The sequence below is a fragment of the Oculina patagonica genome, chromosome 3 (genome assembly GCF_052425735.1).
Source record: "Oculina patagonica isolate OP01 chromosome 3, crgOcupat, whole genome shotgun sequence".
NCBI classification, from domain to species: Eukaryota; Metazoa; Cnidaria; class Anthozoa; order Scleractinia; family Oculinidae; genus Oculina; species Oculina patagonica.
The window spans coordinates 19,527,633-19,546,328 of NC_135760.1; the positions used below are offsets into that span (position 1 = coordinate 19,527,633).

The 18,696-nt window shown below is 37.2% G+C and overlaps 1 protein-coding gene and 4 non-coding genes across 5 annotated transcripts; 3 read left to right on the forward strand and 2 right to left on the reverse strand.

The window, feature by feature from the left end:
* The first annotated feature begins 3,499 nt into the window (after positions 1–3,499).
* Positions 3,500–3,571, forward strand: Trnad-guc (transfer RNA aspartic acid (anticodon GUC)). The gene has a single exon. It is a non-coding gene; the product is annotated as a tRNA-Asp (tRNA).
* Positions 3,572–9,095: 5,524 nt separating this feature from the next.
* On the reverse strand, positions 9,096–9,168 carry Trnak-uuu (transfer RNA lysine (anticodon UUU)). Its single transcript has one exon. It is a non-coding gene; the product is annotated as a tRNA-Lys (tRNA).
* Positions 9,169–9,950: 782 nt separating this feature from the next.
* Trnad-guc (transfer RNA aspartic acid (anticodon GUC)) lies at positions 9,951–10,022 on the forward strand. The gene has a single exon. It is a non-coding gene; the product is annotated as a tRNA-Asp (tRNA).
* Positions 10,023–10,672: 650 nt separating this feature from the next.
* Trnak-uuu (transfer RNA lysine (anticodon UUU)) lies at positions 10,673–10,745 on the reverse strand. Its single transcript has one exon. It is a non-coding gene; the product is annotated as a tRNA-Lys (tRNA).
* Positions 10,746–12,054: 1,309 nt separating this feature from the next.
* On the forward strand, positions 12,055–16,374 carry LOC144645395 (vitrin-like). Its single transcript, XM_078504964.1, has 7 exons — positions 12,055–12,439; positions 13,027–13,050; positions 13,220–13,415; positions 13,834–14,004; positions 14,718–14,917; positions 15,491–15,559; positions 15,967–16,374. The coding sequence occupies exons 1-7, from the start codon at positions 12,178–12,180 to the stop codon at positions 16,014–16,016; spliced, it is 972 nt and encodes a 323-aa protein (XP_078361090.1). The 5' UTR covers positions 12,055–12,177; the 3' UTR covers positions 16,017–16,374.
* The last annotated feature ends 2,322 nt before the right edge of the window (positions 16,375–18,696 follow it).

Consider the following 18,696-nt stretch of genomic DNA (forward strand, 5'->3'; position numbering starts at 1 on the left):
TTCTACTCATAATTACATTTATAGAAAAAGCTAAAAAATAGTGGCCCATTTGACCATTTTCAGCCTAGTTACACATGTTGGTGAATATTTCGAACCCTTTTTTGTCATTAAACGGCTTTATCGCCAACTTCAACTCCTGAAAAATATAATCCTCTTAAATCCCGGGCCAAAGGAGGATGAGAGTTGATGAGAGTTCAAACTCTCGCCATCGTTGGGCCTTAACCTCCCATGCACTCTCGTCGACTTTGAACGTGCTCAAGTTTTCGTGAGAGTTGAAGAGAGTTTGTCGAACTGACTCTCGTTCTCGTTTGGCCCGAGCTGGTGATATATAGTGGATGAGAGTTGACGGAAACTCTCATGAGAGTCAACTCTCATAAACTGTCATCCTCGTTTGGCCCAGGTTTAAAACCCGGCCCTTGCCTATTGCATAATGTTAACTTACTTTTCCCTTTAATTTCAAATGTCTCGCTCCGATTCATTCCAGGCGTACCAGGGTAGCTGAGGCAGTGGTATTGGCCAGTCTGGCTAGCGGGATGACCCGCGTAGGTCCCTTCATTTGTGGCCACATCGTTACCATCGAACGAGGTAGGATAAGGAGAGGATGCGGGATACGGGTACGAATAGGGATAGTACGATGCGGGATAAGCTGACGGACTAGGATTGTAGTATGAAACCGGGTATGACTTTTTGGAGAAAGTACGAGCTGGCTTCCTTAAAGCTCTTAGGAAAGAATTAACTGCATGTTGCGGACGCTTGCCGTGTGATTGAGCCTCTACAAAAGAAAATATAGATTGAAGTGACGATATTAATCCGTTAATATTCCGTTCAAACCGTTTTTTTTTTTTAACTCTCAATTAAAAAGGCTTCTAACTCGTCACGTTAACATCTACAACAATTGGTTTGTTGTTGTTGTGGGGTGTGTATTTGTTGTTGTTGTTGTTGTTGTTGTTGTTATTGTTATTGTTGTTGTTGTTGTATATAGCATTGCCTTCATGCAGTTTATCTGCACACTGAATTAATTTTTGTAATCACGGCACAAAAATTGGATTGAACCCATACATTTGACATAGGGTAAAGGTGGTAAAGGCCGTCTTTGCCAAACTTGAGACACCTTTGATTGCGACAAAGGCCGTCTTTGATTTTGTTTGTATATATATCTTATTAACCACGCGCGAGGGGTTGGGCGAATTTGGGGTTGGGGGGGGGGGGGGTGATAAAAAGTTTTTTTTTTTTTTTTAAAAAATGTACGCTTTAAGCGCTTATCAAAGCTGTGACAAAGGGATAGTGAAATGTATCTCTGACTACGGTCAAAGATTCCTTTGTCTCGAGTCAAATCTATTGCTAACTTCGATGCACGTCAAATCCCTGTCATGACAACGGCGATATTAAAGGACTTGCTTACCTTGACACTTGTGTCAAAGATAGTAATCCACATTTGTCTCCCTTTTGACGCGAGTCAAAAGTGAGCAAAGCCAAGTAAGTAAAGATGGGGTGAGGGGGAAGCCGGGGAAGTTCACTTAGGCTTGAAGCTTTTTTATATGTTGAATACATTGAAAATCAATTGACGAGATTGCCTTTTAAAACTTATGACTAGTTCCCAGAATCCTCACATTACATCTTCAATTTTTCAACATAAATCTTACCGGTTCGAAAAATGGTGCTCCTTGTTCTTATAGCTTCATGCATATACACTTCTTTAACCATTGATGCAACCGTTAAGCAGAACCACCACAAAGTCACTGTCATATCTTTACAACGCTGGGCGCAACCCTCTACCTTAGTAGATAACAGTAATATATATTTGAACGCTGGTTATAGCATTTCCAATAAGTATTTGTGCAACTAACGCAAGGACGACAACAATTAACGTACTTTTTTCTTGGGCTTATATTTGCCGAGAGCTTGGGAAGGGGGAGGGGAGAGAGATATTTGGAAGGAATATAGTTGGGTTTACATTTAGAAAGTCGAATTTGGCATCTGAAACCCGTGACTTTAGATTCATTGGAGAATACGACATGTAAAGTCATAAAAAGAAAATTCTTATGTTTTAAAGCTTTATGCGGGGAGAGGAAGATCATTGTCATTTTGTTGTCAAATTGTCATGGGAAAATTTTAGCACCATACTCCCTGAATGAGAAATTGATTCGAAATTTAAGTCAGTAATTGTAAGTTCCTGTCCTTTTTTAAATTTCTAATCTGCAAATTACTTTTCTCATAACACAACACAACATTCTTCTTGTTGATTTGTCTGACAGAATAACCGATCCCGTCATAACTATATATTCCAAAACACAAGAATTAAGCTTGAATAAGGCAAATTTTTTGCAAGGATGGAATTGGGATTTATTCATTTTGGTAAATTAAAATTGATATTTCTCTAGAAGCACCTGTTCTCGTTGTACTGTTAAAGAAATCGACTCGAACATGTTCGCTCAATTAACGGGGATACTTACTTGAAATCCCTATAATTCACTGAACCGTCGACTCAAACACAAACAGGGAATCAAATTCACTTTATCTGACTTTTTATCTTACTCCATTACTTGAATAATTATAGATAGGGTGATAATTGTATGCAAAAGAAATTTTAAACTGATGATCCGATCTGTAAATAAAGTGGAAGATTTTTGCTTACCTGAAAATCTTCCTGACAATGCTACTGACCAGTTAAATTTACGAAATTCCAGGTTCAAATTCACAAATATTGATACTTTTCCTTGTGTTTTGTTGCCAATTTCAACCCACGAACCCCTTTCTAAAGAACAGGTTTTGGTATACAGTTGTCTGTCAGAGGGGCGTGGGAAGTACATGATCACATTTTAATTTATCTTTGTATCCTCGGTATAAGACTGGAACTAGCTTGCAGTGGAAGCTTCATGGCATCCCCTGGCATCCCCGCATTCATTCTCGTCCCCAAAGCCGCTTGTCCCTCCTAGCTGGAGGAGCTTGGGGCACGAGGAACAAGTGGCTCTGGGGACACAAGATAAATTGATCTTTAACAAAAGAAATTTAAATTTCGCAAATCAAATTGTTCCTCGTGCCCCAGGCTCAGTCGGCTAAGAGGGACAAGCAGCTCTGAGGATGAGAATGCCCCCATTAGCCTTCAATCAAGTTTCAGTACAGTGCAAAAGAGGAAACAGCGCGAATACAGTGTAAGCATTTAGACTTTTTGGTCATGTTTGAAGATTGCATCGGCCAGGTTACAAGTTCATAGTACCGGGTATCAAGTTAGAAAAGCTATTAAAGCGAGGAGAATCTCTAAACAGCACTACTGAATTTTCGACTGTAAATTTCTCTTGCTATTGTTATGCAACCTAATGCGGCACTGCCTTGAAGGGGTTTTGATTTACAATATGACTGGCATTTCCAGGGTCGATAGCTTTGAGCGTTTCGAAGTTAAAAAATTACAAACTTGTGTTTTTTGCTAATGTACTCTTCAAAAGATATTTTAATGTAAACAGCGATTTAATAGTAAAACTGGACAATGGTTACCATCAATTCCTCGGTAGTATAGTGGTGAGTATCCCCGCCTGTCACGCGGGAGACCGGGGTTCGATTCCCCGCCGGGGAGGTAATTACCCTTTTTATCGCACAGTTACAACTTTTATAATTGGAGATAACAAACTGTTTGTCGATTGTGTGCATTTGTTAGTTACCACTTTTCAGAGCTAATATATTTTTCTTTTTGTTCGCGTAAGAACGATGTCTTGTATAGAAGCTACAAGAAAAGCATAAATTATGTGAGAAACAAGAACATTGAGAAGCTTGAGAAGCTTAAAATCGGGCGCTTTGCCTTGAAAGGCAGGGTTCAGTACAGCAGAAACCACGAAGCAGTTACTTAAGTAGCACTCAGTCCGACTGTGTTTGTGTAAGTCACAGGGCTTGCATGAGCTGTATTAGTGTGCATAATATAATATCTAGAACGTTGTCGAGATTGCATTATTACTTAATGACATGATGGTTTCAATTTATAAATGTATCTCACAAAATACAGATAAACGATTGAAGTAGACGACTAGACAATGTAAAGTTTTAAGACTTAGCAAAGTGCAGTGTATTGGTAATACTGTAAGGTGCGGTTTCACCTGAAGGTCGTGTGCTTTTCGGTATTTTCCAGGCATTGCACTTTGATGGGACAGTACTACAACTGTTTACCGGGGAACTACTATTGTCAAGAAAATGATCACAACTTGTTGATGAATGATTGAACATTTGTTTCATACCATTACTGTAATAGCAATTGATGAAGGCTTTTAGTCCTGAACCAAAGTATAAGGACTGGGAAATACTGAAACCCATTATCAGCCACCTTAAACGGAAATATCTTGTTGGTGTTTCAAGGAATCCAAGGAAACTTCACTCATCCCATGTATCTATGTATTGCGGTATTTTGTAATTTTTTGAGTGATTTTTGGGGATGTTTGGCAGGTGATAGTTTTTTTAAAAGAATTAGTAAAATTTAGACAACTAAGAAATATTGAAAATTTAATGTGAATTTAACATTGGAATTTGAAGTTAGAAATTGGCAGACGGACACCAAACAGTCCCGTGACATCCTGGAGTGTTTTTGCATGGGGGTCAACTGTGTGATGATGTTTCCATTTTTTTCTTCAATCCCCACTGATAAAGAACTGTTGTTGGTGTTATGTTGGTGTTATCACATGTCAAGCCTTTAACAAGGTATGAAAGAACACAAGGATTTAAATTATTCTGGTGCTCAATTTTTGCGTAACTAAAATTAATGTTACTCAAATTCCTGATGGATTCTGTCTTAAACTGTTACGAGCTTAGTATTTCCAAATTATTGCATGTCAATGTAAGGCAAGACAAGACATGCCTTGGTTCTTATGTAATTCTCTTAAAAACACATAAGATATTGACTATAATTTTGTCTGTGCTATGGCAATTCACAGTGGGGTGGTCTTGATGTGTCTTTAACTTGTAGACTGGACTGGACTAGTAAAACGCGGACTAGTAAAACGCGGACTTGTAAAACGCCTCTAGACACTTCGAATTCCTTGGCCACAATCATCTTACGGCTCTCTTCAATACATAATGTCTCAAAAAAACAGTAACCTCAGAAAGAAGTCAGAAGCAAATAAGGTCGAAAGACCGAATTTGAACATATAACGGCAAATGTTCTAATGTCACGAACGTAGGAGTCGTGTAGGCCCGTCACCTTTATTTACCACATACTGCCCCCAAATTAAAACAGTACCCTCAGAAAGAAGTCAGAAGCAAATAAGGTCGAAAGACCGAATTTAAACATTTAACGGCAAATATTCTAATGTCACGAACGTAGGAGTCGTGTAGGCCCGTCACCTTTATTTACGATTGACTGTTGATTTCTGGACGGGCCCCGTTCTACCTCGTGCGAGCAATACAAACGACTGCACTCAACAGACGTCAAGTAGTGGAAAGAAAGAAACATATGCACACAACTCATAGCATCAATCCCGTTGTTTTAGTAGGGGTTTGCAGAACGAACATGTGCTATACTGCAAAAACATCTCCACGCTAAAACAGACCATAGAGTGCTCAAAAAAGCTAGAAATATGCCGTCGAAGAAACACACAAGAGCTTCAAACACAAATTGTTTCGCTCGCTAAACCGTTTAGTTTTATCCGATTTACAAGCGCTTGTTTTACAAGTCCGCGTTCTACAAGTCCGTGCTTAACAAGCCCTCGTTTTACAAGTCCGCGTTTTACAAGTCCGCGTTTTACTAGTCCTCGTTTTACAAGTCCGCGTTTTACTAGTCCGCGTTTTACTAGTCCGCCCTTTACAAGTCCGCGTTTTACCTGAGTCCGCGTTTTACTAGTCCGCGTTTTACAAGTCCGCGTTCTACTAGTCCGCGTTTTACAAGTCCGCGTTTTACTAGTCCGCGTTTTACTAGTCCAGTCCAGTCCTCGAAATACAGTATGCCAAAACTCCCCGCCCTCTAAAGATAAGTCCTTGACGGTTCTTGTCGTTTTTCGGTGCCTATTCATCTTCGGCATCTTTCTCATCCACCTCTCGTTCTGTCCTGTGTCTGTCATCACACGAAAGAAAAGCTGATTCTCAAAAAATCTGCCACAAAAGGAAATTGACAAAAACAATATGAAAACCATATATCGAAAGTTTCTTATTCTAAAATTTTATCATACGTCTTAATTCAGAGCTACAAAGAAGTTCCTCCTTTTGAGTTATTGATACTGTTCTTACAGTACCCTCTTTCCACTAGCGAAATTTTACAAAATTCCTTCGCGGCGAAAAGGTAGCGCGAATCCAGAACAGACTCCAATCGAGAGTGGGTTAATTCTAGATTACTATTAATTAACTATTACAACATTCATTTTTAAAATAGTTTCCCAAGCCGACTAAGCTAACTAAACGTCGAGTGTATCTTTCAGTAAACAAAACATGCCGTTATGACGCCGGAAATCCAGCTCACGCATACTATACCCCGTGACTCACGCAAACCTCCGACTTACGTGCTACTACAGTCATTCCTTTCTAAACATTCTTTTTTTGACCACCACCGTACCTTTCTACCCAAAAAACGCATGAAACCGCCCGGTTTTAACCTGTTTTAACCTTTCAAAAATTAGAGCGTTCGAAACTAAATAAGATCCGTAATCACAAACAACATACAGCCTTTTACCAGCACTCTTTAAAACTCCTGAAACCCTTCAAAATCAGGCAAAATAAATCTTTGAAATAACCTTTATCAATGTTTCTTATTTTTTATTCAGTTCTATAAAATGCCTTTCATACACTACTGTCAAACAAAAATTTTAATTTCCTCAAAGTTTCAAGACAAAAGAATAACAAATATTTCGTGCACAATGTAATTTGATTAAGCCAATATTATCACGTCTAAAAATACTTCAAGCAATTCAGTGAAAACCCGTTTTTTTTTCGTATCAACGAAAACCACTTTCGAATAATCAATACATGAAAATAACAATAAGATCAAAAGGAAGAAAGGAACCTTTCTAATTATTTGAAGACTTTCAAAGCCGTGATATTATGCATCCAATCCGCGATAAAATTTAATTACAACAAAATCCAAGTTCTCATTTTGAATTCCATTTTTTTCAGTTGATACCTTTATCCAACTTGTGAAAAATTCCATTCAAGTTCCTATTAATACTGTACATTCCCAATGTTTTGCTCAGGTCTTCAGAAGCGTCTTACTAACCAAATCTAAAATAATTCCAAAACATGCTGTACAAACATTCTACTCTTTGTGACAAACGACTTGACGACCAATTGTTCAGAAATGAAAATCGACACAGTTCTTGCTAAATAAAAAAAAAGTTTTACGGCGGAGTCAGGCTCAAAAAATATACCGCAAGATCACACCCCCATTCATAGTCAGAAACCAGCAAACCATCTAGTTTGCTAAAAAAAACACTGCGTGACATCAATGACGTTACCTTTTTCATTTACAAAAATAACTTTAACTTGTCAAAGTAAGTGCAATTTCACAATGGTGAATATCAGTACAGTATGGGGCCCAGTTCTCGGCCACTTTGTGTTTAACGCGTTTTTTCACACTCCAGTTGAATCAAAAGAAAAAGGTATTTCCTTCAAACGATAGACTGATTCATGTGCTTTAAGTATCTTGAGTTTGATCGTTCAATTCGATATAGAAAGCTCACACGTCGAGTTTACGCGGAGGTAGGTGAATTTGCATTCCCGAAAAAGTTGTTTGTTTACGGCTCCAAATTCATGGATGTAGTTAAATTCGTATTTTATCCAAAAGCCCCCACCATACGAGCTAATTTTTGGCATGTGAAACGTAGAATAATTCAGCTTTCTGCTTTAGTTAACTTTTCGTTGAACCGTTGTATTTTTTGGTCTTAATTTACTTCGAAATTTTTTCTTGCGACGTTTGCGTATTTGCCAGTTCTCGGCCACCCTGCTCGCTATCACAGCTTAGCGCTTGGTTTTTAATATAATTTCATCTGCTGCTGCCAGAATGAAAGAAATAAATGTTTTAAAAATAAAGTTCAATCTTATCTCTAAGTTTTGAGCTGACTCTTGTCTTGTCTATTATTTCTACAACACCTAAATCTTTCAAGACCTTTTCACTGCAAAATAAACCATCTAAATGCACGGGTCACACAATGCGGTTTTGCCAGAACCTGCACATAGGCAACTAGGCGCGTTAAAATCCTTCTTTTCTAAAGTAAAACAAAGCATCATAAAAATAATTTGGGATCGATATAGTATAAATAGGTTTACAGAGTGATTTTATGACTGTGAAAATTAATTGAGCATTTTTTTACAGATAATTACGCACAAGCTTTTTAGTGGCCGAGAACTGGGCCAAGGTGGCCGAGAACTGGGCCCACAAATGGAGCTTTTATTTTTATTATTGCTCGGGCAAATTAATTTTTGACCGGTCGATAGCTTTACACCAAAAAAGCTGAATAATGTAGCTAGCTCTGGGAGAAATTTCAAGTTCCTGCGGTTCTTCTGAGGTAAGAAATACAAGTTTACGTCAAAAGTGGCCGAGAACTGGGCCAAGGTGGCCGAGAACTGGGCCCACAAATGGAGCTTTTATTTTTATTATTGCTCGGGCAAATTAATTTTTGACCGGTCGATAGCTTTACACCAAAAAGCTAAATAATGTAGCTAGCTCTGGGAGAAATTTCAAGTTCCTGCGGTTCTTCTGAGGTAAGAAATACAAGTTTACGTCAAAAGTGGCCGAGAACTGGGCCCCATACTGTACTTTGCCCCGTAAGCTTTTTTCTCTGTCCTTCCGCCGAAGCAAAAAAACACAACCTGATTACACATTAACCCAAAAGTCGACCAAGTGTGCCTGCAACGATTTCCTGTCAAAACTAAAATGAAAACCATTGCGGTATGCGTCACCCGTAGCGGTTTTGTAGCAACCCCAAGCTGTCCCCGTCTTTTTGGCCGCGCCAGGAGACTACGCTCTAGGACGACCAAAGGGTAAACTATAAATCGGCCACGCCCGATTAATAACAAACATTACGAAAATATTTATCAATTCACGAATTATTATAAATTGAATTTTTTTCCGGTGACACAACACCGTACAGCAAAAAAATAGTAACCAAATTGTTTTTAAAAAAATTATCGTGCGCCCGATATGGGACTTGAACCCATGACCCTCAGATTAAAAGTCTGATGCTCTACCGACTGAGCTAACCGGGCTCACATATTTCCACATCATTAAAAATTAGAAGTTAAGCATGACGTTAACGGCAAACGACAAACGGTGAAAATAATTCTGATTTTGCTTACTTTTTCTTTAGTACTTAAATTAAGCCAGTCGAGAAAAAGGAAAAAAAAATCCCTTAATCACAGTAAATGCAAATAATTTCCCTAAATTGTACAAACGGCTAAAATCAGACACCAAAAGTTCGATTTTTGCCGTTTGCCGTTTGCCGTAAACGTCATGCTTAACCTCTCTAATATTAGCTTGAACCTAAGTTGACCTAAAATTATGGTTTTAATAACGTGGTGTTGCCTGTTTTTAACTGACAGTTTTAATTTATTTGAAGCTTCTTATTAAAAACACGAAGTTACCGAGAGGGACCTGGGTAATGGCAGGTATACCCTTGGAAATCAAAACAATTGTCATGAAACATGATGGTTGTGAAGTTATAATGCCTGCAATAATAGAGAATACAACGATCAAGTCTCTCACTGCTTGATTTTTGACCAGACAATAACTCATGGCAATGCAACTGAAAAATAAATCATGAAATAAAGAAACAATGTAATTCGAATTGGTTTCAAAATCTAAAAACTAGCTGGTCAGAGAGATTCATTTGTATGACCAAGCATTTCTTAGTAGTTAAATGCGTTTAGAGTGGTTAATTAAGTATCAGAAACAAAAATGATCGGAAATGATTTTCTATCCACTTTCAGAAGAACTACGTCTGGAGCACTTTATAATTTGCTTTCAAAATTTCGTTCTAAAAGATATCTAATCCTCGGTAGTATAGTGGTAAGTATCCCCGCCTGTCACGCGGGAGACCGGGGTTCGATTCCCCGCCGGGGAGGATGAGTTTTTCATTTTTCATTCTTATGTTATACTTCTTTTTTTATTTCATTTTGCTATTTTATTTTATTATTTAATTTATTTTATTTCTTTATTTTATTATTTTACTTTATTTTTTTGATTACTTTATTTCAATTTATTTTATTTTATTATATTATATTTTACTTATTTAATTTCGAATACAATATAGAAACAGAATTCTTATCTTGCATAAAAGCTTGATTAAATTAAGCGGACATCTAAAGAAAACTTTGGACATTTAAAAATTTATCGAAAATTTGATTTTTTGTTGTCAGTGCTCAGGCCTCGCGCATTCGAACGAAAGTTGACCAGTCGGGTATTTGAACAGCGCTATTTACTTTTGAAAACTTCGGGTCCTAAATTAACTATTAAGATCAACTTTCACCTATTGATCATCTTGCGAAGTGGCGAAATATTGTCATTTAATTCTGAAAACTACGCCCACTTTATGATCAACTTAAGGCTTAATATTCCCACTCGGTCAAAATCTTATATATAACAACTGTGAAAGACGGACGTATGTGAAAGCGAAAAAGAATTGAAAACTGTACAAAACTTAGAGAAAAGTGCGAATCTTTGCCTAAAAATCAAATTGATTTTGAAATAAAAATTAAAACAAAAATATAAGCTCGCCCGATATGGGACTTGAACCCATGACCCTCAGATTAAAAGTCTGATGCTCTACCGACTGAGCTAACCGGGCTCACATGTTAACGAGCAATGAAAAATAGTTAGAGCCCCTTTTTTTCAAAAGATATTTTATTAAAACAAATTTATTACTTGTCTCAAGGGTAGTTCAGTTCATATATTGACTTTATAAGTTAAAGGGACCATGTCACGGATTTACCAGATTATTGAACAGCCATAATTTATATCTGTGTCGCAGGAAACCTAGCTGAAATAGTCCAATTTTATTAAAAAATTGTTAACAAGCATCTTTGGATGCGGATGGCTCGGATGGAAATAGATTGCAACTTGAAAATATTTACTTTCCGAGTTGTTTTCGCGCGTCTTCAAAAAATCGATTTTTATAGCCGTGACTTGATTTCTCAGTCCGCAAATTAAGGTTATATCTTTCTCTAGATGTTCAAAGATAATGTTTTTATGAGTTAAGTTGCCTAACATCGCACTAATTTTAGAACAGTTAAGACCAAAATCTGCGAAAACCCCGTGACTTAGCTTCTATAAATGAATCGTTGATATGACCCGTTGTTGGCCGCCATTTTGTTTATTATGTGAACCAAAAAGTACCTGTCTTTATGGCGGGTGTTAACCCGTTAAATAACAAAAGAAATTTGTTTCGCTGCATTTAATATACGTCAGACAAAAGAGTTCCCGCTGTGGAGCTAAAACTTATTCCTATCAAACGTTTTAAGCTTAAATAGGTAGAATTTGACGGGAAAGATAGTTTAGTAGTGATCAACAAGCTTAGCTCGAAATAAGTATATGGCACTTCAAGAAATTATGTTGCTTATTTCCAGCTCAATTATTTTTTGTTCATTGTTCCTCTTTTTACCATCTTTGTCGTGAAATATTCTCAGAGAACGTTTTTGAATTGTGACCACAAGCAAAGTTTTTTTTAAGTAAACGGGCGCGGAAAGGGCGGTGTACAACCAGGCAAAATAAACATGTTTTAACGCCTACTTTATGATAGCGGTAATGAAGTGTACCTTGAAAATACTTATCATAAGGCTTTGCTTAACACAGAACCGAAATGGAACAACTGCAACGGCGTTTGCCGGGATCATGGAAAACTATCGCTGTTGAATTCATCAGTATCCATCAACCATTTCTTTGATATATGTTTTTACTATGAAGTAGACAATAATCTTCTTAAAGTTCCTGAAAATTGGCCCTTAGAACTTGGCGTTTATTCTTAGTGAAATTAAAGTTTATTAAATAAAACCATGTTTTTCATAATTTTAGACAGGTATATTGAACATGGGAGAGCTACCGTTGGATCAAAAATATCAACATTGCTTATTTAGACTAGTTGAACGATCAGTTCGCCCATGATTTCGATATTCGCCAGCCTATGATCCAGGACGCTGTAAGGCAGAGCGAAAACAGATTTGTTTCTATTATTCTTTATAGAAGTTTTAGTTTTAGCATTTGACACCTTGGTCCTGGAGACGATGTTAACTTTTTTTCACGTTATCTCTTGGCTACTGGTCATAGCTATTTACGGTTACAACTTTGAAGAGGACAAACAGAACGCTGTCCTTCACAACTGTACTTCACAAAGCTTGCGCAATTCAAATAGTACTAATACTGACTATGAACAAGAAGATGTTACATCCTATTTGAGAAAGCATTTTCAGGATTCAAGACTTATTAAGCACAATTACTTCTTTCACGACACTCAACCTGCAAGGCCTCCTGGGTGCTCCCCGTGCCGTAAGTTCATCCTTCTTTTATCAGTTGCACGACCGAGCAAGTTTGTTAAATTAACATTGGTTGGTCAGTTTGCACATGTTGGCTCGTGAGCATATAGTTACAGCAACAGTATCAGTTAGTAGTCTGCTTACGTTTTCGTTTCTCAAAGTTAAATTTTACTTTATTTTGTAGTCAAGAGTCAGTAACAATGATAAATACCGTGACACTTTATTAAAGACCATTATATAGTCGCCATCATATCATGGCGTCACCGTCAACATCACTATGAACATCAGTGTCGTCATCATTATCATCAAAATCATCATCATCACCATCGTCATCGCCACAGTCTTTGGGAATCCTACGATCAGTTTTCACTAGCTGTTTCATATCATTTTTTTTAAATTTGTAGTTGTTTGTCTAAGTAATTTGTTGTGATCAATCGCTCCGGTTGATTTGCAGTTTGAATGATAAATAAATTCATGAATTCAGTCACATGACCGATCGAATATTCAAATTGATCAATCGATCGAGATCGATCGACTGAGTGACTGACCGAACAAACTGATTGATTGATTAATTAAATTATATTTTTGTTTTCTTTTCAGCTCCGTTAAGAAAGCCTGGTCCATGTAAGTTAAATTTTCTTTATTTTCTTTGATAATGATCGTTACAAAAAATTAAGATGATAAAAGCCCAGTCCATTATTGTAGATATATTTTATACCAAAACCTATCTGTTCTTGTTAACTGTAATCTGAATTTAATCCTACCCACGAGGTGTTTTTAAATTGTTTTTCAGTTTGCCATGCCAGGATGGATTTGGGATTTGTAGTTGAAGCTTCAGCCAGCGTGGAGAAACATGGCAAAGGAAACTTTAGAAGGATTCTTGACTTTGTTGAAATGACAGTCCGGAAATTTTCAATTTCGCGCAGGAAAACACGTGTTGGCGTAGTTACTTATGGCGCCACAACCGATCTGGTGGTTGATTTTGAAAGGTATATTATGGGCCTTCGTTTTTACTTTGTATAACTATTACTTTCCGTATAACTTTGCATACCTTTAAAGTTCTAACAAGGTTCTAATAAGCCCCCTTCTCCCTAGAGGGTAAGTCATGACCAGCTATAAACAAAGAAACAAAACCTGTACACTACATTTACTTATTACTGTTGCTATTTTGCGAAAATGTGTTACCGAACAGCACTAAAACATTAAAAAGGTAACTTTATTTCTTTTATATTTTACATACCCTAACTGATATACAATTTAAAATACCCCCTCCTCCGTCTATAATAAGCCACTCTCTCATCAAACTCAAGTCTCATTTCCAGGGAGTGGCTCAAAAGACTTTTGGAGTAATCACAGCTGTAAAACGTTGCCTACGCTGATTTCAAATCCTTGTCATTCTCCTTGCAGTCAGCAAAGAAAGTCTTCTATGGTTCGCGCTCTACAGAAAGCTTCAACACAGAGTTTGCCTAGTTCAAATACAGGTTATGCTCTTGGTATGGCAGGGCATCGCTTATTTAACAGGAAATTCAACACTCGCAAAGATGTCCCTAAAGTTTTAATAGTTATTACTGATGGAAGGTATAGAAACATGTTTCCGTCATTGATTTACTATAACTAATTAGCATCTAACCTGTATTGTAGTTGATTTAAAATGAAAGTATGGTTCCAACGTTTGTTCATATAAGCCGTTGCAATGCTAGAATCGTTTTTAAGTGTTTTGGTTAAAAGAGCTGTGTCACGGCTGAGTTAAGTTTATTTTATTAAGTTTTGCCAAATACTCGCTATGAAACTTAATGTTTGCAAAGAAAAAGGAATTAGTTCTATGGATCTTAATGACGAAACCACAGCTTTATTACAACCAAAAAATATGCCTCCCGGGCGTTATTATATAAAGTTTCAAGCAAACGAGATTAACTTTGAAACTGTTCAGCCCAACAGTATTTCAAAAACCCACATCCCATATTGCAATCCGTTTCAATCTTCTTCACTTTTGGCCATCCGTACCTTCTTTTGAATTTGTGTGTTATTTAAATGTTCCTTCGCTGGTTTAAGCGGTTATTTTTATATTTTCACCGAACTTTATGGCCATTTCCTATGCCTAAATTTGGCTAAAATCCGTGACACAGTTCCTTAAACTCAGACCATGGTTATATATATAACAGTATACAATTATATGCATGCGTGGATTGGCTAGATTAGTTTTGTATTTTGTACATGTAGGCTTTGGGCATTACTTTTTTGCTGTTGCTATGTTACTGAAAAAATCCTAATAAGATTGCGTGACGTTTCAGGTCAACTGACAGCGTGACCGATCCTGCGCACAGACTCAAACATTGCGGTGTCCGCATCTACGGCGTAGGAGTTGGGTATAACTTTGATATCAAACAACTGGAAATGATGTCTTCGAGACCAGTCAGCGAAAATGTGTTCATTGGTCCATTTAACAAGTTGCAGTATATAAGAGATGACCTCGTAAGAAGTGTATGTTATGGTAAGTTAATAACATTAATATTAGTCATAAATTTTGTATTTTAAAGGAGTGGGCTTTTAACAGCCCCTAAAGAAGAACTGAAGTGATTAGTTCCATCTTCGCCCTCTTCCCAAACAGAATAGACCAGAAACTGTTTTTTGTTCCCGCCGTTTCTACTTGAAGTGAAACCTAATAAAGGTACCATATACTGTATGATTCAGTTACTTAGTTTTTGTCCGAGTGTGACTGACACACATTCACTCGACTTTCTGGTTCTTTTAACTTTCCTGACAACTCTGCGTATAAATAACCGCTCCATTCTTTGCATGCATTTTTTTCCTGATGGGGAGATGACGTGGCTCAACAATCAGTCAATCTATCAATCACTCAATCAATCTGTCAATCAATCAATCAATTAATCAATCAATTTATTATAGTCATAACGCGGGATGAGGTTGCCCTCCCTATCCGAGCCGGAGGTTCATGTATAAAGCGCAATAGCGCATGACTCTCTCTTCGTTAATAAGTATCTCGCTGCCGTTTACTACAATAAACTGTCTAATATTGTTTCATTTTTTTATTGTTGATTTCCAGGAGTTGGTGGTTTCTTAAAGAAGCCTGGAAACAAACAGTGCCTCTGCAAACAAGGAAGTAAAAAACCAAGTGAGTCGCGAGAGAAGCTTTGATGTGACGTTGTGATAAAGCTATAAAAAGACAGTGAGTTACGTTTAGGTCGGTTACAGTGACTATCGTGTAACCAAAACCAAAGTTATGCTCAGAAAATAATTCCATCTGGGTCGGCGTTTGGAGATTTCCTGGGGAGTTTCCTAGTGATTTCAAAAATGATTGCTAGCGATCATATCGAAACCGCTCTTTGCACAGAAGAGCCAGTAGCAATGAAAGGAAGAATATAAACCGTCCAGCACGAGGGTAAAATTGTAGAACTCTGTCTATTCTACGGCCCTCTTCCCTTTGTCGCTTTTGATTTATGAATATCAAGCTTACCGTATGTTCCTAACAACTGTGACAGGCAATCAGCACTAAAACTTCTTTCATTTTTTATTCTTTAGTTTGTAATTCCGACGTATCAAAATCCACAGAGGAAGACATACACTTTTGAGGATGTTTTAAGCCTTCATTGTTGATATTGTTACACTTTGAAGCCAAGGAACTGCCTACAAGCTGGACACAGCTAACTTGCTTTATGGGACTCAGTTTTGAGAAGAGCAAGGAGGTCAGGGTGCGCCTGCAGTCGATCTTTTGTTCTCGTGTATATCCGGCCACCAAAAACAATTGATAATAAACATAAATAATGCTAGCAATGTTTGCTCCTACTTTCCTTTCCTTTTTCTTTTTTTTTTTAAACTGACAAACAATATCTCTTTTGTGTAATATATAAGAAATGCTTTACGGCAACTTGCGTCCGTAAGGTTGTTTGAACAATATTATTTTATTGTATTTTAAAATAAAACATATCAGGTCAATTATTTGAATAAAAATGGTGTTCTTCTAACCTTTTCCATTTCCCGTTCACGTAAAATTTCGCCCTTCATATTTATTTTTTCGTAAAAAGACTAAGACGATTTTCATTTTGAAAGAGAGTGTGTACAGGGTCCCCAATAGGGTTTTCGGATCCCGCCATCCCGACTAAAACTTTCCCTCAATCCCGTAATACCAAAGGTTTTTATTGCCTTATCCCGAACTCGACCATTTTTTTCTTAATCCCTTGCCTCGACGATAAGAGGACTTTCAGTGGGTGTATATTCCCTCCCAGCACTGGTCTTGAACTCTTTCGTCTTTCGTGGAGAACACGGGTAACTCGTGTAAGTCGTAATAAACGCTTTGTGCTGCCTTTTGCGACGTTCACGAAGATCAAAACTTGATTTTCTACGCAAGTACATTTTTTTGTCGTCAGACTTTACTGATCTTCTTCCTTTTAAGTGACGTTTCCTGAATCCCGCCTCGTAAAATCGCCAATTCACGTGTCCCGTTCATAATTTCAATCCCGAATCTCGCTCCCTTTTCCATCAAAGATCTCAGCCTTCGAATAAGCCGAATCCCGGATCCCGGAAAAACTACTGGGGACCCTCTGTGTATCCATGAAGTGGCAGTGAGAATAGGCACATTCATCAACCCTTCACTTGTATCTTCTGATCTTCCTACAGTACAAAATAATGCTAGTTTTTTTAAATGCCCTTTCTCCTCGGTAACTGAATAAAAAGCTTGGATTCTATTCGAGGACAAAGTTTTGTTACGAATCTGGCTGATCAAGTGTTTTGTCGCGTCCTGATGGCGCCACTGAGACAAGGCGAGAACCTTTTAAATATTCGGAACAACTCGGACTGTTTTTTGATTGGTCGATAATAATCAATTTTCCGAGGGTTTTTCGGGTGCTTCTATGACGATTTTGGCTAAAACATAACGGCACTTGTTTCTAGGTGCTTCCCGACTAATTGCTTTTGTAAACATTTAAAGGACCTGCCCTGCTACACGTGCAGCCACATCAAAACATACATGGACATAACTACAAACGATGTGCTTTTACAAAACTTCTAAATACTTTTAGTGGCATAACACAAAAGAGTCGATTTGCAATGAATATTTCAACCGAAAATAGTGTCTTGACGGTCCTCGTTCTGACTTTTTTGCCGACTAGCCACTTTTCTGAAAGATTAAAAAGACTTGCTCTGCACTCATGCTGACAAACATCAAAACATGCATGAACATTCTTGACACTGTTAGAAACATAGCATTAAAAAAGTCGGTTTGCAATTATTTGAACTGAAATCCGTTTGTTAAGTTTCAGGATGTAAGATATATTTTTCATCATAGTTTACAAAACAGAACCGCACGTGCTTGTAAAAGCCGTATCTAGACTTTTCGAATAATATCAATTGTTTAAATTAAACTATGCTGGTTGTTTATCGTAATCGACCTTTCGCAAGGCAGCTGTTAACAAGTACCAGGTTACGAATATTATTTTGATATTGACCGATAAGTTAAAGACACTTTAATAAATGAAAAGGGAAACGGTTTCTTTGTTTGCACGAAAGTTAAATTTGTCTTTGAAAATGGATTAACGCCAAGGACACGGTAATCAATTTAGGCGAGGTAAGTTAATTTAAATTGTACGTTTTTTAGATTCTAATAAGAAGATAACATAAGTTCAGAACTATGGTTTATCTTTGCCTTAACTTTATACAATATATAATTTCAGTTATGGCTAAATTTATTTCGCCGGCCGCTTGAAATGATAATAAGAATACGTTGATTTAAAATTGCTCAAAGGCATGAGCTATGCCTAGAATTAACGAGTTACTTAGTTAAGTTAATCTTACGATTTTTGATTATTTAACGTCTTAAAAATTTATCAAATGAGAATTTACACTTTCGTTCTTGAATTAACACAAAATAAGTAGCCAAAACTGAGACTGCAAGTCTTCATGTACTATACATTTTCAATATTTTTGTTAGTTTAACAAAATCATAATGCTAAATACTATTTTCTTGGAGATCTTATGCTTACATTAAGTTCAAAGTTTCAGCCTTTGGCAAAATAAATTTTGTCGATGTTTTACTGAAATTATTACATAATTACTAAAGGCGTGAATTGCTTTTGTCATTGGGTGAAACAAATCTCTAACATTAATACAATTAATCCGTTTCAACACGCGTCCATATAATACTGATGATCACAAAACCCCTCTTCTAACTCTTTGTAGTTTCCAGTACTTCACTCGAATCTATCCGTGATCGTAGCTAGCGAGTATTGGCCTTTTTCCGGGCCTATCTCCGCAAAG

Coding starts and splice junctions, on each gene's coding strand:
- LOC144645395 (XM_078504964.1), top strand. CDS start 12,178: ATGTTAACTTTTTTTCACGTTATCTCTTGGCTACTGGTCATAGCTATT. Junction 12,440..13,026: donor TCCTGGGTGCTCCCCGTGCC/GTAAGTTCATCC, acceptor TTTTCTTTTCAG/CTCCGTTAAGAAAGCCTGGT. Junction 13,416..13,833: donor CTGGTGGTTGATTTTGAAAG/GTATATTATGGG, acceptor TTCTCCTTGCAG/TCAGCAAAGAAAGTCTTCTA.